General features: G+C 41.5%; 1 protein-coding gene across 4 annotated transcripts in view; it reads left to right on the top strand.

Annotated features, from left to right (window-relative positions):
* The window catches only part of SEMA5B (semaphorin 5B), a 271,728-nt gene that overhangs the window by 180,196 nt on the left and 72,873 nt on the right, over positions 1 to 18,659 (top strand). For all 4 annotated transcript variants that reach the window (XM_050339626.1, XM_050339627.1, XM_050339628.1 and 1 more), the window contains exon 7: positions 9,424 to 9,486. In XM_050339626.1, coding sequence (XP_050195583.1) covers positions 9,424 to 9,486 — 63 coding nt within the window. The remainder of the gene's footprint in view (positions 1 to 9,423; positions 9,487 to 18,659) is intronic.

Genomic DNA, 18,659 nt, shown 5'->3' with positions numbered 1-18,659 from the left:
CTTGACCACAGTGAAGTTTTCTTTCATCACTTCCTCCTCAGTATATTTTTAACCTCTTTATTTAGTTATTTTATTGATTTAACATATAATCTTATGTCTCTGTAATCTCCAGTACATTTTGTAAATGTTTGTTGTCATAAGGTATAAACTGAATGTGACATGGCAAGAAACCAAATTCTGCTGTGGCTGTTAATTACCCAGTGTGCTAAAAGCCTCATCTCAGTTTCTGTATGCTTTTGTTCTTCAGTAATAGGAAACATATAAGTCATCCTTCCCTAACATCTCCTGTACTGTTCTCCAGTTCTGGATGTTGTCATTCATTCTAAATTGGCTATAGGTGAGAGTTTTTAAGGTCTTTTTTCACTAGCATACCAAGCATCCCAGTTTACTAAGACTATCAATTTATATTTCGCTCCATCCATGCTTTATCATGCTTAAAAGCAATAGAAATATTCAATTAATTATGTTGTTTAAAATAAAAAAAAAAAGGTAAGCATTCCCATATAGAACAAGAAGATAAATCATTGCAGTCTTACGAACTTTCAAGCAAAATGAAGTAGATCACCAGCAAAATGAAATCATCACAGACTGACATTTTTCTTTTCATAGTATGGTAAAAATACAAACACTAGATACTGGAAACAGAAATGCAGTGCCATCTTTATCTCTCTTCTTTAGAGACATATCTTTCTTCCAAAGTATTGTGTTGGCGTGTTCAGTAACATTGCTGTGTAAATATGTAACTGTCACAGCTCGGCACAGAGTCACAGCAGAATGTGTACTCCTGCTTGCTTTATCATTATGGACAGCACTGCATTCCCATATCTTTGTACCCTTACACTGATTCCCCTCTCTTTGGATGTATCCTTGTGGCATTACTCATATTAATTTTAAGGGTCTTTCACGAACCTGCTTGTCACTTCCAGTAAGAGGTTTACCCTACTTTGAATCAGCCTAGCATCTCTCTTCCCTTAGGCTAATCCACCTTATCCTCTTGTCTTCTCCCATGTGTCCCCTTTGTGTCTCAGAAGAATCCCATCCCTGGTATACTAAAACTCTTCTGGTTATGCAAAGCTCTCAGTGAGTTATGTGGCTGGTGTGCCATGACGTTGCCTTTCTGTGTGGTTGTGCTCCATTGTCCCTCTCTGCTCTGCTGTCCCAGTACCTCATATATTATTGCACTTTACTTATAATGCATTTTGGCAAGGCTGTACGTGCACAGGCTTGCACAGGGAGTCCTGGGCTATACGGGAGGCTCCTAGGTGCTATGAAAACTGAAAATTTGGATGACAAAGTTCCGTTGTGTAAAAAGGCTCAAATTCTTCTCTGTATGGAATTCAGCATCAAGTTACGAATGTTTTATGCCAGGGTTACTGGAAGTGTGCTTAAAGAGACAGCAAGTCAATCTGCTTCAAATAGGAATCTTGACAGCAGCTCCTCAAGGCTGAGCCGGCTGCTCCATTTTAATATGTTCTTTGTACACCGAAATTCCCAAAGAGCTGAAAAAAGTTGTAACCCAGACATGGCTGTTGTTTGTCTTAGAAAGCACCATTTTGGTTTTAGTACTTGGTATCAAATGTTCTTGACTAAAGCTTTACACAATCGTCTTTAATAATAAAACCTTGTACAGTGGTTCCATTTGGGTACACTGTAGAAACTGTGATCTGTTAAGCCTCATACAGTGCTCCTTTCAGGTATGGGAATGCATGTCTGGAGTTGGAAATTCCTATCTGACACTGCAGAGAGAGGAGAGTGTCATATTTACAGACCTTATGTTATGTATGTTAATAAATCTCCTGCAGGATGAATGGAAGTTGAAGGCACCCAAATTCAAATTTCTTTTTGTACATGAGTCTGTGGCTGTGCCCCAAGATGTCAGAAAATAGAGGAGAGGATGTGCAGTGTCTTGCCCATTGTTCTAATCTCTAAACCCTCTCCCCCATGCGCCACAAACTCAGTGGATGTATTTTGTGACACTAGCAAAAAAATGCTGTCTAAGAACTCATTTGTGCTAGACAGGAAAGTTTTTAGTCCTCACGAGAGCAAAGGTCAGTGCTCATCTCTGCCTCTGACATATTCAGTGCCTTTTCCTAGTCAGTTGACCTCTCTGTGCTTTTGGTTTTCTATTCCTCCCATGTGCCTGTGCTTTCTGTTGAGCTTGTAAGTGCTCTGAGACAGAAATTCTCTCCCACAGCCTGTTTGTATATTGCCTAGAAATATGGGGTCACAATCTCAGTTCACTCCTCTACGTGCTTCTATAATACAAGTGAAAAACAAGGGATTTTGAGGCTGTGAAAGAGAGAAAATCAGCAGCAATGACCATCAAAGAAGAGCTCACAGCAGCTAAAAACTTCCTCTGAAAAACTAACATTTGCAGTGGAGAACAGATTGTGTTTGTAGGCACAGACAGCCAACCGTGGTCCAGGAGCTGCAGTGCTGGGTACTCAGATTTGCTCTTTGCATAGCAGGAAAACTGAAGCACTTTACCTTGCATCTGAGATAAGGGAGGATCATAAACAGGGAGGGTTACTGTGATCCAACTGATGTAAAGTACCACATTTGGACTGGGATAACTTGATCAAAAAGGTAGAGCTCCCCTACCTGGAGGCTGAGGCCCTGCTCTGCTGGGAGTTAAAGTGATGCTCTGTTTGGGTGTGCCTACAGTGTGAAAACATAAGGTGGGAGGACAGACTCAACTCTCCATCAGTGAGTCTTCAGAATGAAACCAATGACGACAACATGGTCAGTCCTCCTGGAAACTCTTCTCGCTGTTTATTGTGCTGATGTACACCATTTCTGTATTTTTTGATGCAATAGGTGAGCCAGGGCAGAGGAACATGCCTCAGACTCTTGTGTATCTCTTTGTAAGGATGTGGTAACAGTCCATGAGACAGAGAAACATGAATATTCCAAGTTGGTATTACTTGGAGCTTAGTTAAATATCCATTCTTAAAATGAGAAAGTCCTTGTTTCTGATGAGTTGTTCCATCCTTACTATGCCAATATGTAGCATCCACTTCTGCTCTGACTTGAACAGAGCGAGCAGTTGTGTTCAGCAGCCAATAAATGCCAGGCTAAAAGCAGTCCCTGTATAGTAAAATGTTGACTTCTGTTTATAGAGAGAAGATCTGATTCAGAGATTAAGATTATGGGACCTGAAACTCACTGATGGATTTGTTTGTTTGTTTGTTTGCCAACCTCCATCTTGTGTTACATTTGAGGTCTTCCCCATCTGAGTTACTTTCCAGCCACTCCAGAAGAGCCGTGTGACTGGGCCAGTCTGTTGATAGGCGCTGTGGGTGCTTAGTTTAAATGGAGCAAACAGCTTGAGTTTTACCACATTTTGAAGAATCTGAAATCACTTAAGGGAAATCAATTAATAATTTGATAACACACAATGCAATTCCCTTCATCCAAGCCCCCTCTTCTCCCCACAACGAATTGACTGAATTCTGTGATCATTCCTCATACCTGTCACTGCATGCAGCAGTGATTTGCAATTTGTATACTGCAGTATGAAGCAGAACTAATTACTGAAGCTTGGCATTCTGTTCTTTTGGTAGTAGTTATCTTTTTATCAGACATGCTTATCACAGTTTTAATAAATTACCAGTGTTGGAACTTCAGAAATGGCCTCTGGTGTATTAAGCTACTGTGCTTTATTATTAAGAAGTTAGATTTTCAATAAGTTATTACTTATGGAGCACTGTAAATGTGCCTTGTCCTCGAGAGACAAAAGTCATTGCTTCAAAAAGGGAATTTAACTTTCTACTCTTAGACTAAACCAGCAAGCCTTTGTGGAGAAGTCCTGGAGGACTAAGTAGGGGAGAAAGTAAAATAATGAGGGTAAAATGTTGTAGAAATGTTTTCACAGTAAACATCATAGAAAATGAAGAACCTCTTCATGGGTTTTCTGGATCCAGCCTGTAGAACTTCTGTGAAAGATTTTTTCTTCCAAGTGCTGTAAGACCTGGAACTTATCAATTTCTTTTAATGCTGTAGAGTTTGCTCAGAGAAGAGTAGGTCTACACTGGTACTGTATTATGTAGACACTGCAGAGTATATAGCCTTGTGAAATTGATTTGTCAGTATCAGCAAGAATCTATGGGTGATATTTTAGAAGTCTGAAATCTGTTCATCAGCATGGATGAAAAGAATGAGGCTGACATTTTGTAAGGGAATGCAGCAGCCTCTGAGCATCGATTCTGTGAAAGACTTGGTCTGCACCCCAGTGCCACTTTAAGCATTGTGGTTAAACTAAACTGGTCCAATAGGGTGTAAATATGTGCTTTATTTCCATTAAAGTCGACAGGTTTTAAAAGCAGGGCAGAAGCATAGTCCCTCCATGTTTCTCTCTCCCTAGACTTGGAAAAAGATTTCCATACCTTGCTGTGAAATGAGCTGATCCAAAAAAAATATTGTAAATGTAAACAAGGAATGCAGAGATTTTTGGCCCGCATGTGGAATCCAGGAAGATACTTTCAAACCAAGTCTTTTTTATTTTTTCCAGAGCTACATTTCTCTAAATATACTAGTACCTTGTACAGTTACTGTAAAGGAAGATGAAAATAAATACACAGGGAAAGAAATGACTCTGCCAGCTCAGGTCTCTAGTGCACAATAGCTGTCATATCACAGCACCTCCTGCCCTCCTTCCTCATGCATAACTCAGCAAAGGGTGATGTGACTGGCAGACTCTGATCAGGGTGCCCAGCACAGCACAAGCGGAGAACCAAAATCACCTCATATTCCGTGGGCAGATTGAGAAGTCTCCTGTGGGCACTGGGGAGGGTTGATGGAAATGGAAGCTCCTGTTATCAGCAATCCCTGCAGATCTGGGCCTGGGACGCAAGGTGCTGCTTTTGCTGAGAACAGCAGAAACCTGAGGAACACAGTACCTTCTAGAAAATGCTGGCATCTCACAGAATCAGTCCCTGATTTTTGGTGGGTTAGGTTTGTTTTTTCAGTACTCAAGTACAAGTCTGTACTTGAGGGGGTTTTTATCTCCTTTTAAACATATACAGTGCACATTCTGGTATTATACTTTTTTCTCCTAATAGGAGACAACAACATGATTGTGGTTCTGTCTGCAGGTATGCAAGGCTTCCAGTGGTTTTCATGGAGCACTTATTTAATGGGAGTGAGATTGGTAACAGATGGATAGGTTTGTAATAAAAGACCTTAGAAATTAACAACAGGTTTAATTTACCTGATAAATATGCATGTTACATATTCTCTTCCAGTCTTAACTTTCCAGTTTTAAAGCAATGTTCTGGGTTTGCACAAAAACTTGCAACTGCTGTTGTGCAAGTACAGTGAAGGGATTAGTGTATGCTTAATCTATTAAATTCATATGTGGTATTGGAAGTAATTATAAATTCCTTGCCTGAATGTAAAAGCTGGTCTATAGAAGTCTAAGAGATTTCTGCAGCAACAGTTGAGGATGCACATAACTATTGAGAACAGGACCCGATAGTGACAGGCAGGTACTTTGAATAAAAACACTGGGATGTGCTGGTAATTAAATAAATGTATCTAGAAAGCTTCTCTCAGCAGTGTGTGCTGAATAACTGATTTGACAGCACATGATGAGATCGAATTTCTAGAGCACTGTTGATCTGCAGTCTGAACTGGGAGCAAACCATGATGCTCATAATGCATTGGGAGAGACATTAACTCATTCTTTCTGTGTCTGGGTGTGAGATTTGAATATTCAGATATGTACTGAGCTTAGCTGTTGTGGCCTATTTGTGTTAATTTCTAGCTGAGCGATGTTGCACCAGGTACGTGTACTTGTACACAGGACTGCTTCTCTGTGATTGTCTCCTTCATGCGACTTCCTAAAAATGCACACAAATACACAAGCACTGGCCCACCCCTCTTTTTTTTTTTTTTTTTACCTCTTGTTAAGGATGTAAGGGGAGGAATTGCTGACACCCTGATAGCCTAAAAAAGTTTCAGCTTAGGTGCTTAAGCACATGGGAAGCAGGGCTTGGAGAATGTCCAGCACATACTGTCCTGTATTTGTAGGTAGCCTTGCTCCAGGTTTGTCACATCTTCATCCTTGCTCTGTTTCCATGACCTATGCCAGGAAAGTTGTCTTATTGCATGTGGGTCAAGAGATATCTACTGCTTTTCATTGACTGGTGTCGCAGAAGGAATAAAAATAATCCCAGATGTGTTTTCTCGGGCTGGGAAACTTAAGTGTCTCAAACAACTGAGAAAATTAATCATAAATTCAGGATGATGACCCAACAGAGTGACCAAAAACATCTGGTGGATACAGTTTGTACCTCATGCAAGTGTGCAGAGGCAGTTTCAGCAGTGAAAAAAAAAGAAAAACCAAACCCAAAAAGTATTAATCTGGTTTATTGAGGGAAATGAGGAAAGGGAGGGGAGGCATCTAAGTCATTGTTCAAGAAGCTGGCTTTTGAGAAGCATTATGATCAGGTAAGGAGGTGAAAGTACAAAGCATCTCCTACAGTGCTGTGGTGTTATGCAAGTGTTAAGTAGGTCTCTACCTCACTGAGAACTATATGGGTACGAACAGATGCACTCCAGAAGAGAGATCTTTCTGGAAGTTTCTCTATCAAATGTCCAGGATATAGTTTGATGCTGGGGCAAAATGAATCTAAAGCAGAGGAAGAACATATGTTCATCTGTGGAGGAGGGGCTTGGGTTGGACACACCAGTGAGAGGACGCGGAGCACCAGCATTACACAGGGAGTTTGCACAGAGGAGCCCAAGGCAACAGAGATGATGAGGGTGGGACATTTTGATCCGAAAAGACAGCTGATCAGTCAAGCAAAGAAACCAAACAATGCTGGAAAGCTCATGTGAAAGCCCCAAGATCAGAGGTCTGAGCCTGCCCAGGTGCAACCCAAAGGCCCTGACCACAGATGTGTGCGGGCCCCTGGGAGCCCAGCACAAGGACTTGTCTAGGCTGTAGGTCAGTGGAACTTGCAGTACAAATATTTAAATGCACATTAGATGTTTGGCTTTGCAATTATACTTTTATTATTGCTAAGATGTTCTCCTTTGCAGAGTCATGAATATTTTCTTTGAGTCACCAGAGGTCATTGGAGTTACTTAGCCCACAAACTAACTCCTCCCTGTCCTGCCAAAGACATGTGTGGGACTCATAAAACGTGCTCTGGATTGCCATGTTGCCTAATTATCCTCTTAGCTCTAATGAAGTGCACCCTGACTAATGGTGCAGTCACAAGCAACATGTTCCTATAATTTGGGCCATCACCAAGATCTTCTGTTATCACTAGGCTCATCAAGGTAGTGCTTCAGAAAGCTGAAGGGCAATGTGCCTAATAAAAGAAATCATTTAGGCACATCAGAACATAGCTGGAGGAGAGCAGTGCTCTGACGTGGACTGTGTTTGCAACATGCCTGGAAGTTCTGCGGTGCAGGTGTCTGGCAGGAAGAGCTGGGTGTCCTCTGGGAGGCCAAATTCTTCTCTGTTGCATTGCTGTAACCCCAGAAGACCCAGAGCATTGTGGAGAAGAATCGATTGCTGAAGTAACCAACAATCTCTGTTTTCATTTTGTCCTGTCAAGCACTGTTAGGGTAAACTGGGCTCTGTAATGGAGCTCTGTCTCCATTTTTTTAAATGGGAAGAAGGACCACCTAATGTGACCTCTTTTCTGAATTTTTTTCTTTTTTTTGTCTTCTTTTTTTTTTTTTTTTTGTATTAAGATTGTCAGAAATATGATCCAAGGTGCAAAGATATTGTAGTTAGGTGAATATGGGCTAGAGCTGGGACTGGGGATCAAAACTGCTGTGCAATTGTGTTCCAGATGTCAAGGGCTCCTAGGAGTCACCATTTAAAATTCCTTGCTCTCCTGTGATGGCTTACTATGTGAGCTCTCTCATCCAGTGACATATACCCTCTCAGGATACAGCTTAATAATCCTTTCCAGCAAGGACTTATCCCAGGTCTCACTAAAACACTTCTGAAACACAAGCTTTTGGCCTTCAGCCTGGATTGGGCTGCGGTACATGGAAGGTATTTCCCTAGTGACTCCCAGGGAAAGATCTGTGCTCTTCCCTTCTCTGACCAGATCTTTGACTCTGCTTATAAAGTCTTACTTCAAGCCAAATTGAATGGAATGCTCAGCTAATGGAGAGATGCCTTTTTTTCTTTTTTTTTAAAGGAGTTAGAAATATCCCTTCCCCAAATGTTGTATATGAATGCATTTCCTGGGTGATGGCATTTCTTGTAGGTCTGAATAAGTGCCTTCATGGACCTGAGCTGGGAGCAGGAAAATTCATCCTCTCTTCTCAGTGGTTTCCCAACTCTCTCCAGCAAAAAAGCTGGATTTATCATGTGTCGAGGGGACAATTTCTATGAAAGACCAGGTTTTAAAAAATACATTGGCTGCAGTGAGAAGGTTCAAGAAGAGTTCAGATCCGGACCAAACTTTGAAGCCATTTCCTTTGTTGGTAATGGACTGAGGAAAATAAAGAAAACCTGGCTCTGTTAGGGGAGCTTTGGATCTGTATCTGAACTTTGTGAGACTGGCCTTTCCTTATGTAACAGAGCTATTTTTCTTGTACTCAGAATGATGTATTATGTATAGTATGGATGTTTATTTGTATTTTCACCTCCAGCTAACTATACCTGCTTGAATTTGTTAGGACTATTTTTAAAAAGTGCTGAAGGGAGGAAAATTGGGGAGGGCACTGGATGGCTAGGTATGCTGCTGAATATTTTAAATCTAAAAGTTCTCTCTAATGCAGCTTTTCTCGTCTTGACTTTTCTTGCTCTGAAGCAGTCAGTCAGAGCCAACTGGGGACCCCACACGTTCTCATACTCCAGTCAATAGTGCCCTCAGCACTGATGTGATTTACTCCATTTCAGGATCTGACCCTACTTTTCTGTTATCACAAATGTCCATCAACCTTTCTCCTTGCTTCCCTAGCTCTCAGTTGTTTTATCCAGCTTGCCTCACTGCAGGTTTACTTAAAAGGTGATAATCTTGGGGGTAAATTTAAGAAGACCAACAGATTTGTGCAGAACTGCTGGACTCTGCTGTAGGGAATGTTTTTGTTTTGGTGGTGAAAGATGGTGGTTTTATACAGCACTGTCCTCCTTGAAAAGGTGATGACTCAGTGTGTGGGGTTTTATGTCTTGGACCTTCCAGCTGAATGGTGATCAGAAGTTGTATTTACATGTAAATTAAAGTCTGTCCTCTGTGAACATTCCAGTTGCTTCTGCCTCTGGACTTCTCATCTATTTATCATTTGTGTGCACTGTGAGCACAGTGGGAGCGAGATACATGTTTACTGTCACAATGCTGCTTTTAAATTGGGCTGTGTAAATTGGCTAGAGATGCTTGCTCTTGTTTTGGGAGTCTCCAGTCATGGTGGCTAGTGGCATTCTTATGTGACTTGTGCATTTTGGTTTTTCAGGCAACAGCATGGGGTTCAGATGAAGACACCAGGAGGTCCTGTCAAAGTAAAGGGAAAACAGAGGTAAATTTTTCAATGGTATAATGATGTTATGGGTAAATATATTTGCAACATGTGAAATCCACACAGGGAGCATCTGACACCAGCCTGAGCCTGTAAATTTGCAGCAGTTTAGCTCTACCACCACGTGTGTATAAGCACCATCGAGCGAGCCATTTCAAAGGCCCCCTGTCCAAGTTATTACACTTGCTCTGCAGGAAATTTAAAGGTGATTTCACTGCTGGAGAGGACACTATTTGTGACACACCAAGGAGCAGAGTGGTGGCAATCCAGGGGTAGCATCTTGCAATGGGGTCTGAGGCTGGGCAGGTTGCCTTAGTCTGGGTGCTCAGCAGCGAGCCCCTGGAATTCAGCCAGGTGGGCTTCAGTGCATGTTTGCAGTTAGAGTTCATTATACAGTTCACCTGAGAACTGAATCTGCTCACACACTGCAGTCTCTTCAGGTGGAATATCACAGAGCTGCTTTGGAGGCAGGTGAAGTCTGCTAAGCTGGAGTTTGAAGTAAGAATTGCTTGAACAAACACGTGCTGTCCCAGAAGTTTGGAGTTTGCAGACATTTCTGATCCAACCACAGGGCCCTTCTGCCTCTCTCTGAGAAGCTAAAACAAAGTCATCTATCTAAAAGCAGGAAATATTTTGATTTTTCAAGTGTGATGTTCGTTCTCTTAAAAAATCTTCAGGTCTCAAGGGTGACACCTGCGAGGGTGTCCTGTTGTCCTTAATGTTGCACTGCAAAATGATCTCAATCCAAACCAAAGGAGCTGGACAAAGGATAAGACAGGATAAGCACAGTCTTTGTTTAAACATGAACAGTCAGGCAGAGAGTGATTGTGTGGCTGACCCAGAATGCTGGAATCTGCCAAGTTACAGTTCGCTGCTTTAAACACAGGATTATCTGGGTTTCCATTGACTATATACATTTTATATCATACACTTTATGTGATTACTGTATTAACTTGTATATACACAAAAAAGCTTGAATTTTGCCAGATAGGCAACAATTTGCTTCATGTAACTGTGGAGATCAGGAGTATGGGTATCCTAGAACATCTCTTAGAATTTCATATGGAATCTACTTTATGCAGTAAAACATCACGGAGGCAAAATGGGTTGGGTTAGGCGAACACCAAACATGGCCAGCCACAAGAAGAAGAAGTAGGACAAAATTAACAAACTCCAGAACCCAAGACATGAGGAATTTTTGAGTTTATGGCCTTTGTACTTTAAATGTGCAAAGAAATTATTTTCCTCTTTTCTTCCATTATAAAGTCTGTGAGGTTTAAGTTGTATCATATTGTTCATGAAGAATTTGAATTTGTAACCCAGAATTATTTTGTCAACCCCTGGATAAAGCCATTCATTTGACTGAACAAATTCTAGGATAATTTCAATTTATCTTTGTTACTGTCTTGCCAAAAGAAAGCAATGGTCTGAATATCTTCACTGCTGCCTCCTTACACTGCAAAGGGTTTAACAAAAATTTCAGAAGGATGATGCTCTGAACAGCTGAGTTTATGCTGATCTAGATACAGAGCTTGAAATTGTTTGCAGGGTGCAGTGACTATAGGTGAAGTTCTGAGGAACAGTAATTAAGCAGACTGTTAGACACTTCTTGGTATACAATTAGTGACAAACAGAGTTGTTGACTAAGAGTCTGACAAGAAGGCAGGAAGCTACAGGAAGCCTACAAAGGCAGAAGGATTCTGCAGCAGCTAAGCAAACACAGATCTCTCAGGTCTGCGTCTACTCTAACCTGTGTGTCCACAGCTGAGTCGCTCTTAGGGCAACTCTAAACTTCCATTGTTTGCTACACTGCAGAGAAATGACTCAGCAGTATCTCAAAAATACTGAGTTTAGTCTAGACAGTTGGTGAAGTGCTCTACTCCAGCTAAGAAGTCCAGCTCTGACCCAACATCTCTGCCCTTGTCGGGGTAAATGCAGCAGAAATGTGAACATTTCTGATTCTGCTATGCAGTGGTGGTACAAGATGCAGAGCTGTCTGCCTCAGCACTGCTTTGTCAAAACTTGACTAATGGCATCTTTCTACCTAGCACAGATGATTTCATGATAAATATGTTATGGACTGTCAGGCACTTAGATATGTGGCAATAGAAGCTAAAAATAAGGAGGACCTTTCGCTCTTACGTTAATTCACAGTGTAGTTTTCAGAAGTTATATCACTGGTCCATTTTGCCTTGCCTATTTAATAAGATATGTATTTTAGGATGAGGCTTTCAAAACCACCAGGTGTATTAAAATGTCTCTTTTTCCCCTTCATTCTTGTACCTGTTGAGTACCTAAATGAGATTCTTCCTGCTGCTTAGAAAATCTCTTCCTAAAATGCTTAGAGCTGTAACATAAGAAAAATAAGCAGTGCAAGATTGAAAGCCACAACATTCATATTACAGAAGTGTAATTATTATGGCATGATGGATACTCCACATTTGAGTACCTATTCTCTGGAGAAAAGGCAGATGAAAAATCTGGGTCCCAGATTTAAGGTTAGAAGGTACCATTTCTTTTGGTGCCTTGTATAGCTCTGACCACAGACTTCACCTGCTTATTCCTAAACTGAGCTCAGTAACCTGTCTTTGCCTGCTGCAGCTTTTTGAAGAAAGCAGAAAGTTTTGCACTGAAGATGTGAAGCAAATGGGCTGGCTGTGCTTTGCTGGCTTGTTCTAATGGCAGATCACCTTCCCTCTTAACAACATGTAGTTTATTTTTCTTTGTATCTGGCTTCAGTTTTGAGTGTCAGTGTCTCATTTTGCCCTTCTCTGCTAGATTAAAGAGCCCTTTAGTTACCAATATTTATTTTTTACAGAGGCACTTATACTCTCTTGTCAATTCAGTACTTAGGCCTTTTGATAAAGTAAAAATATGATTTCTACAAGCCTCTTTCACTAAGTCATTTTTCTACTGCCCTTGGATATTTTTTGTCTGGTTTTTTTCTCTATTTTTTCACCTATATTCTCTTATCAATCTCTCTAATGCCTGAGTGTGATTAAAACAGCCTCCCACCTTCCTCTGTTCATATACATGGCAGTTTTGTAAGCTCTTCTGCCATAGGAGATCATGCAGAATGCCTGGCCACTGTGACCACTAAATCCTTTTCACAGTTACTACTCCTGGGATGTAATCTCCATGCTTATACATAAAGCCCTTTTGTTCCTTTTTCTTTAATGCATAGTATCTTACAAAAATGTATTTTGTTTGTTGGATCCAGCTCACCAACCATCCTGGCATATATCACTAAATACGGAGAGAGGCATTGGCTTCACTGGTAATTACTGTGTTTGCAATCTACAAATGTTATTTAAGAAAAATAATGTAAAAATTAATACTGGGTTGGTACCACCCCAGCTGGGGCTCTGCTAGAACAGGAAGTTTATGAGTGATTTCACTTTAAGGACGGTTTTCATCCCAGCAATTTATCAGATTTTAATCCCTTAATGTATAAGTTCCTGAGACAGATTTTAAAATTAACTCTCTGCAATATCTCATGCATTATTAAAACAAACGCCTTGGAAAGGCCTCTTTCATTTATGTTATTTTTATCAACTAAAACTTGTGGTTTCCTCAAAGAAGTGTACATTGTTTACTTGCCATGTCTCTGGAGACCCATGCTGGCTTCCACAAGTAATCATTCTTATTTTTGCAGCATTAATAAAATGTATCATGATCAGCACCTTTAAATTATCCCCTGGAAAACATCCACATTACTGAGAGACAGTGGAGAGAACAAAGTCAGTGTTATGTGCCTTGTTTTTGTGTCTTCCAAATGAACTCATCCAGAGCTTGTAGTTAAAATGAGTGATGGATAGAGCAGAAGGGAAAGAGGTATATTTAATTTCATTAGGAGTTGCTCAGCTTCTAGTTTGTAGTTGGTTTGTCTCTGCATAACAGTCCACATCCACCACATCTAAGGAGTTTTGCCTGACATGGAAAGTTGTGGTTTTTTAAACATGAGAACTTTAGTCTTTCTTTTGTTTAAGCACCAAATTATTTGTAAACCTTCCAAAAGCAGCACAACATCATTTTAAAATGTGAAAAGAAACCATTTGTGAAAATGACAGTGAAAAATTGCATCTCTTAGGTGCTCCCTGAAGAGCTTTGTGTAGCCAGAAGGAAGATGATGCACTAATAACGCTTCTGGAGCAAGAAAGAAATAAGAGAAATGTCTGATAGGCATCCAGCTAGCACTTGTCCCACTGTGTTGCCAGTATAGCTTCCTTCTTTTTCTGTATGATGTCCTGATGCTGTGGGGTCTTATGATTCACACAAGGTTACAGGAAAATCCTAGCCCAAGGCTTCAGCCCAGCTAAATGAGATTGGTGCAGAACTTGCTGAGCTAATGGAGGAATCAGCTGTTTCAGACATTCAAGTGGCTCTGTCACACAGAGGATGTGCTCTCTGCTTATCTGGCTGAAACTGGGAAACTCTACACCACTTAAGAATAATAGGTGTCCAAGTAGGACAGGCACCATATAAATCCCCAGGCAAATAGAAATAACTGGGAGGCTGTCAGCAATTTTTTCCCCCTTTGTAACTGCTCCTAGAGACCTGAACCAACATTCCTATTACTTCTGCTAAGCTATCAATATAGAATCAGCCCCTAAGTTTGATTAAAGTCCATTAAAGAAAACTTGGCTGGAAAAATCATTAGCAATTCTCTTTGCTTTCTATTGCACTCAAAGGAGAAAGATAGTTTGGTTGGGGCCTTGGCTTAAACTGAGTAACAGAATTGCTTGTCCAAGGAAATTAATATAGATACCTGAAAGTGCATTAATAGCAGTGCTCGAGAGCAAGTTAGGTCTTGATTATTTGTTAATGAATCGGGATAAACTGGAACAGATAAATTAAATGTTTGCTGCATTCTGAAGTGGCATTGCAGGGGAACTTGGAGTTCTGCTGGCTGATTCTCTGAATTGCAGTTTTTACTCCAGGAGTTTGTGTTTCTCTGAGGATGGCAGACCATCTGCAACAGCTCTTTGTCTCATGCAGTGTATAACTGTGGTTTTAATCTATGATTAAAATGTATCAGTATGTGATGAAATAGGGTTAGCCTAAAAAATAATTCAAAAAGAAATCTCTGACAACAGGGCTTGAATGATTTATTCAACCTAAAACTTTAGGTAGTGCCTATATATGGCTATGCTTTCAAAGAAAACTGCATCTGTACAATGAGATTAAGGGCTTATAACCTTTTAGAACTCTTGTGCTGAGAGGGCAGAAGAAATGACTAAGAAGCATCTGCAGCTGGATTATTCACAGCATCCTGAAATTGTCTTTTTGAGTTTTACCTCCAAACAGAAGCTGCACTAGGTGAGCCCCTCCATTTGCTAATCTGTTCACATGACTGAAGGCAGTAACAGGGCACCACTCCTGCTTCTCAGGTTTGAAATGTGCTGTCAGAGCAGCCTGGCATCTCTGTGAGCTAGAAAGAGACCTGGTTCTGTCCACAGTCGTGGACATAGAGCATTCACAGACAGTGACTGAACAGTAACCTTAAATGTTACAAAAAATAACATAAATGAGGATAGGCTTGAACTGAGGGGGTGGGAGGGAGGGACTTCAGGAAAGCTTGTTCTGACCGTGAGATCCTGTTCTTTGTTGTGTTGAACCTTAGAAGTCGTGTACTGTTCCTTTCTAGGAAAACAAGGCTCATTAGACTGGAAAAAAAGTGATACTTTCTAAATTTAAGGCCTTATCTCAAAGAAGGTAATTTTGAGGGAGGAGAAAACCTCAAAGTGGGTAACATGCAAGTCATAGGAAAATCAGAGATATGCTTAATTTCCTGGCAGTGGGCCACAGGTTTTTATCAGCTCTGCCATATATTTAATAATAATCCCAACTAATATAACTGAGTATTCTTATTAACCATATAAATATGCAGTCTTCCCCCTTTATTTAAATCCTTAATCTCTTGATCCCAGTAATATCTTCTGGTGATGAGATTTGCAGACTGATCATACATAGCTTTAACAGTCTGCTCCATAATATGAGAGCAGGATCCAAATATTGTCTGGTCTGGATAGAGGTGGGTTCAAACTTGCCAAATTTTCTGGTTATATTAAAGCCCGTCTGACTTTTGCCTCCTGGATGCCTGGAGTTTTCCAGCCACATGGAAGAAACTGCATTAAATAGCTCCTATTTTCTGTAGGGGTTTGTGAGATCATTTCACTAACTGGTTGCCTCCGCTATGAATTGTTGCAGAGAGCAGCATATTGAATGACTTTTCAAAGCAAATCCAGGCTGGTTTAAAGAACACAGAGAGAAGACTGTTCCTTGCTATTTATTTGGAGATTGGGGTAGAAAGAGGATCTAATGTAAATCTCCCAGACAGTGTCTTGAGAAAAATCCCACAAGCTGGAGCTTTTAAGTGGTTTGGTTTCTTCTTTGCTTTTGTTGGAGGCTTTCACAGACTGACAGGACTGGCAATGGATAGACCAACAAGAAACATGAAATGAGCACCATATTCCTCTTTGGGCCAGGCAGGTTAGAGAGATATGGTCTGGTAGTTAGACCTCTGTGACTGCCCTTCAGGAGCTCCTCTAACTCAGCATGTCACCACAGCACGTTTACACCTGCATTGTTTTGGCTGAGAGATCAGGGCACATAATGTACATCTCTTTACTTTAAGTGTATAAATAGCTTTGAGAACGGTGTATGAAATGTGAATATTATCACTGCTCTTCCTCCAGAAGAATGGAGCACTGCTATGGTCATCAGTAAGACAGGTCCAGAGAAAATGCCTATTAGTTAATTTACTGGAACAACTACATGGTCCACACCTAGTAGCATCATTTTTCAGCAGAGCAGAGAACATCCACAAGTCACCCCAGTTTCTGCCTTTGACAGCTAATGAAAACCAGCTAGTGGGTTTGTTGCATCCAGTTGCCTGAAAAGTACCAGCTGTCCAATGTTTCCAGTCTGACACCTCACCCATACTGACTGTGCTCTTTTGCTCTTTGCTGCCGCAGTTGGGAATGGGCTGGAAGTCACAGATGAAGTATCCTGGAGCAGATTCAGACAGCAGCAGATATACTTTGCCCAATATGGTTTCTTCCTCTATTTCAGTAAATGACTTCTGCCTTGGACAGAATGGGTGCAAACAAAGCCGTGCATAGTTAGGCTAAAATAACACAAGATTATACCAGCTTCCAGCATCCTCACCAGGCCAGGCTACCGTGCCTAGAGTAAAAGTGTGCAACAGATACATCACTGTCAGTAGACTGCAGCACATGATCTTCCAGAGAAATTCTTTTTGTATGCTATCTTCTCACCTGGGAAGATTTTTATAGAAAACGAAGTTTGTTAATCTGTAATACAGTTCTGTGCAAATAAGAGAATTCTCCAAATTGGGATTTTAGATTTCTGCAGGATAGGGCTTTAATTAGGAATACATTGTAATAGCTAGGCAGGAAAGGGTCCAGCAACATAAATGGTTTTAGCTGGTTTAGGTCAGAAGCTGTGCTCAGACCCTGCAGAAAGCAGGGAAGAGTGCAGGTGAAAGGGAAGCAGATGGGTACTCTCCTATTGTGTGAAATTTGAGTACAGAGCTACATTCTGGGTTAGATGCCAAATCAGTCATATTCTGAAAACAAAACTCTGTTGGGAGAGTACGTAATATTTTTTGTAATAACATTCACTCAAGAATTTCTAGTATTTTGCATTTAAATGTATAGTGGTCCTAATATAATGTGGGATTGAATAACTGTGGTGTACAGAAAGAGGAATCACTTGAAGCAGTTATGAGATACAGACATCATCTACAGGCAGGGAGTAAATGGCAGGCTCCCAGCACCATGCAGCAATGACAGGAGAGGGCAGAGAGGCTGGCAAGCCCTTTGTCTGTTAAAGGAAGCAATGAGACCTCTATTCTCAACACACAGCAGGTGGGACAGTGCTTCTCAAGGTCCTGTTTGATAGACTGATGCACAGTCACCATGACTGATCTGTTTCTGAAATAGGAAGTACCTAGTTGACTCAGCTACGAATCTAAGCCTCATTTTTGGGTGACAAGCCTGATCCCCTGATGCCCCTGCTGAGCCTCAAGCCTGGCAGGATCTGCTCTTTGGCACTCTGTAGCTTCTGCCTGGGCTGGGTGAGTGCTCCTGGGCTGGCTCTGGAGTGCAGTCCCTGTGATCTGCTCCATTCAAAAGCAAGCCCCACGCGTCATGCCCATGCAGTCACTTGTCTGTGGCTAATACTGGTGGATGTGCATTGAATCCTTCAACAAGTTGATTTCCATAGAGCAAATGAAAGAAGATAGCACATAATACAGCTAAGCAAGCCCCTTCCTTTCCAGGGGATGTTTTTACACTGCTGAAACTTGCAAATGAACTCTTCAGGGAAATGATCAGCAGCGTGGAGCCCTGTGAGACAGGGAAGCTCGCAGAGTGAATGCTGCTTACAGAAGGAGAAGTGGTGTCTGCAGCTGTAGGCTCAGCTTAGTGGCAAATGATGATCTATTGGAGGGAGAAAAACAAAGGAGCCAGGATAACCCAGCCGAGTTTGTTATTTTTTAACAAGTTTCCTTTTCTGTTTATGGTACAGCATAATAGACTTTCTTCACTTGGAGCCCAGTGGGTGCCATCATTAGCTATTCCTCATATCCTTCCTTCTGAGATGGCCCCAGAGGCCAGGCAGGCAGGCTGTGCCAGGCTCACTGCACATCTCTTGTCAGGGCTGTTTGGATGAACCTTGGGGCAGGTGGCTCTCGACCCTCTTGCACTGCCTGTGGGAGTTGCACACTACTCTCACACCTCCCTTTCCCTGTGTGTACTGGTAGAAAGTTCCCACCTTATGTGGCCTCTTTCTCCCCTGCTGCTTAACTCCAGGCGATGCTCAGTTAGCAGTCCACAGGTCTCTGGATGTGAGGCTGTGGGGAGAAAAAGAGACTATGGCTCTTTCTAACAACATAAAGGTGATTTTCTGAAAAAATGCCAACTGCAGCCTTGTGCTGCCACCCCTACCCCAGCATGGGACCACAGGAGCCCTGCACCTTTGGGGACTGACGTGGAGGGAGCTGCTTATTTGTACCAGCAAGTGATCATGCAACTGAGAAGAGAGAATTTGCTATTTCTCGCTGGCCCGGCCTTAAAGAGAAACTCCTTTTGCCATGGAAAATCCTGAGCACTCAATCCTCAGGGAGGCAGGAAATCGCAGCCTGTTCA

This window comes from Myiozetetes cayanensis, unplaced genomic scaffold (assembly GCF_022539395.1).
Source record: "Myiozetetes cayanensis isolate MyiCay16 unplaced genomic scaffold, myiCay2020 scf9, whole genome shotgun sequence".
NCBI classification, from domain to species: domain Eukaryota; kingdom Metazoa; phylum Chordata; class Aves; order Passeriformes; family Tyrannidae; genus Myiozetetes; species Myiozetetes cayanensis.
The sequence above is the reverse complement of the archived record's forward strand: the minus strand, read 5'-3'. Positions and strand labels throughout refer to the sequence as shown.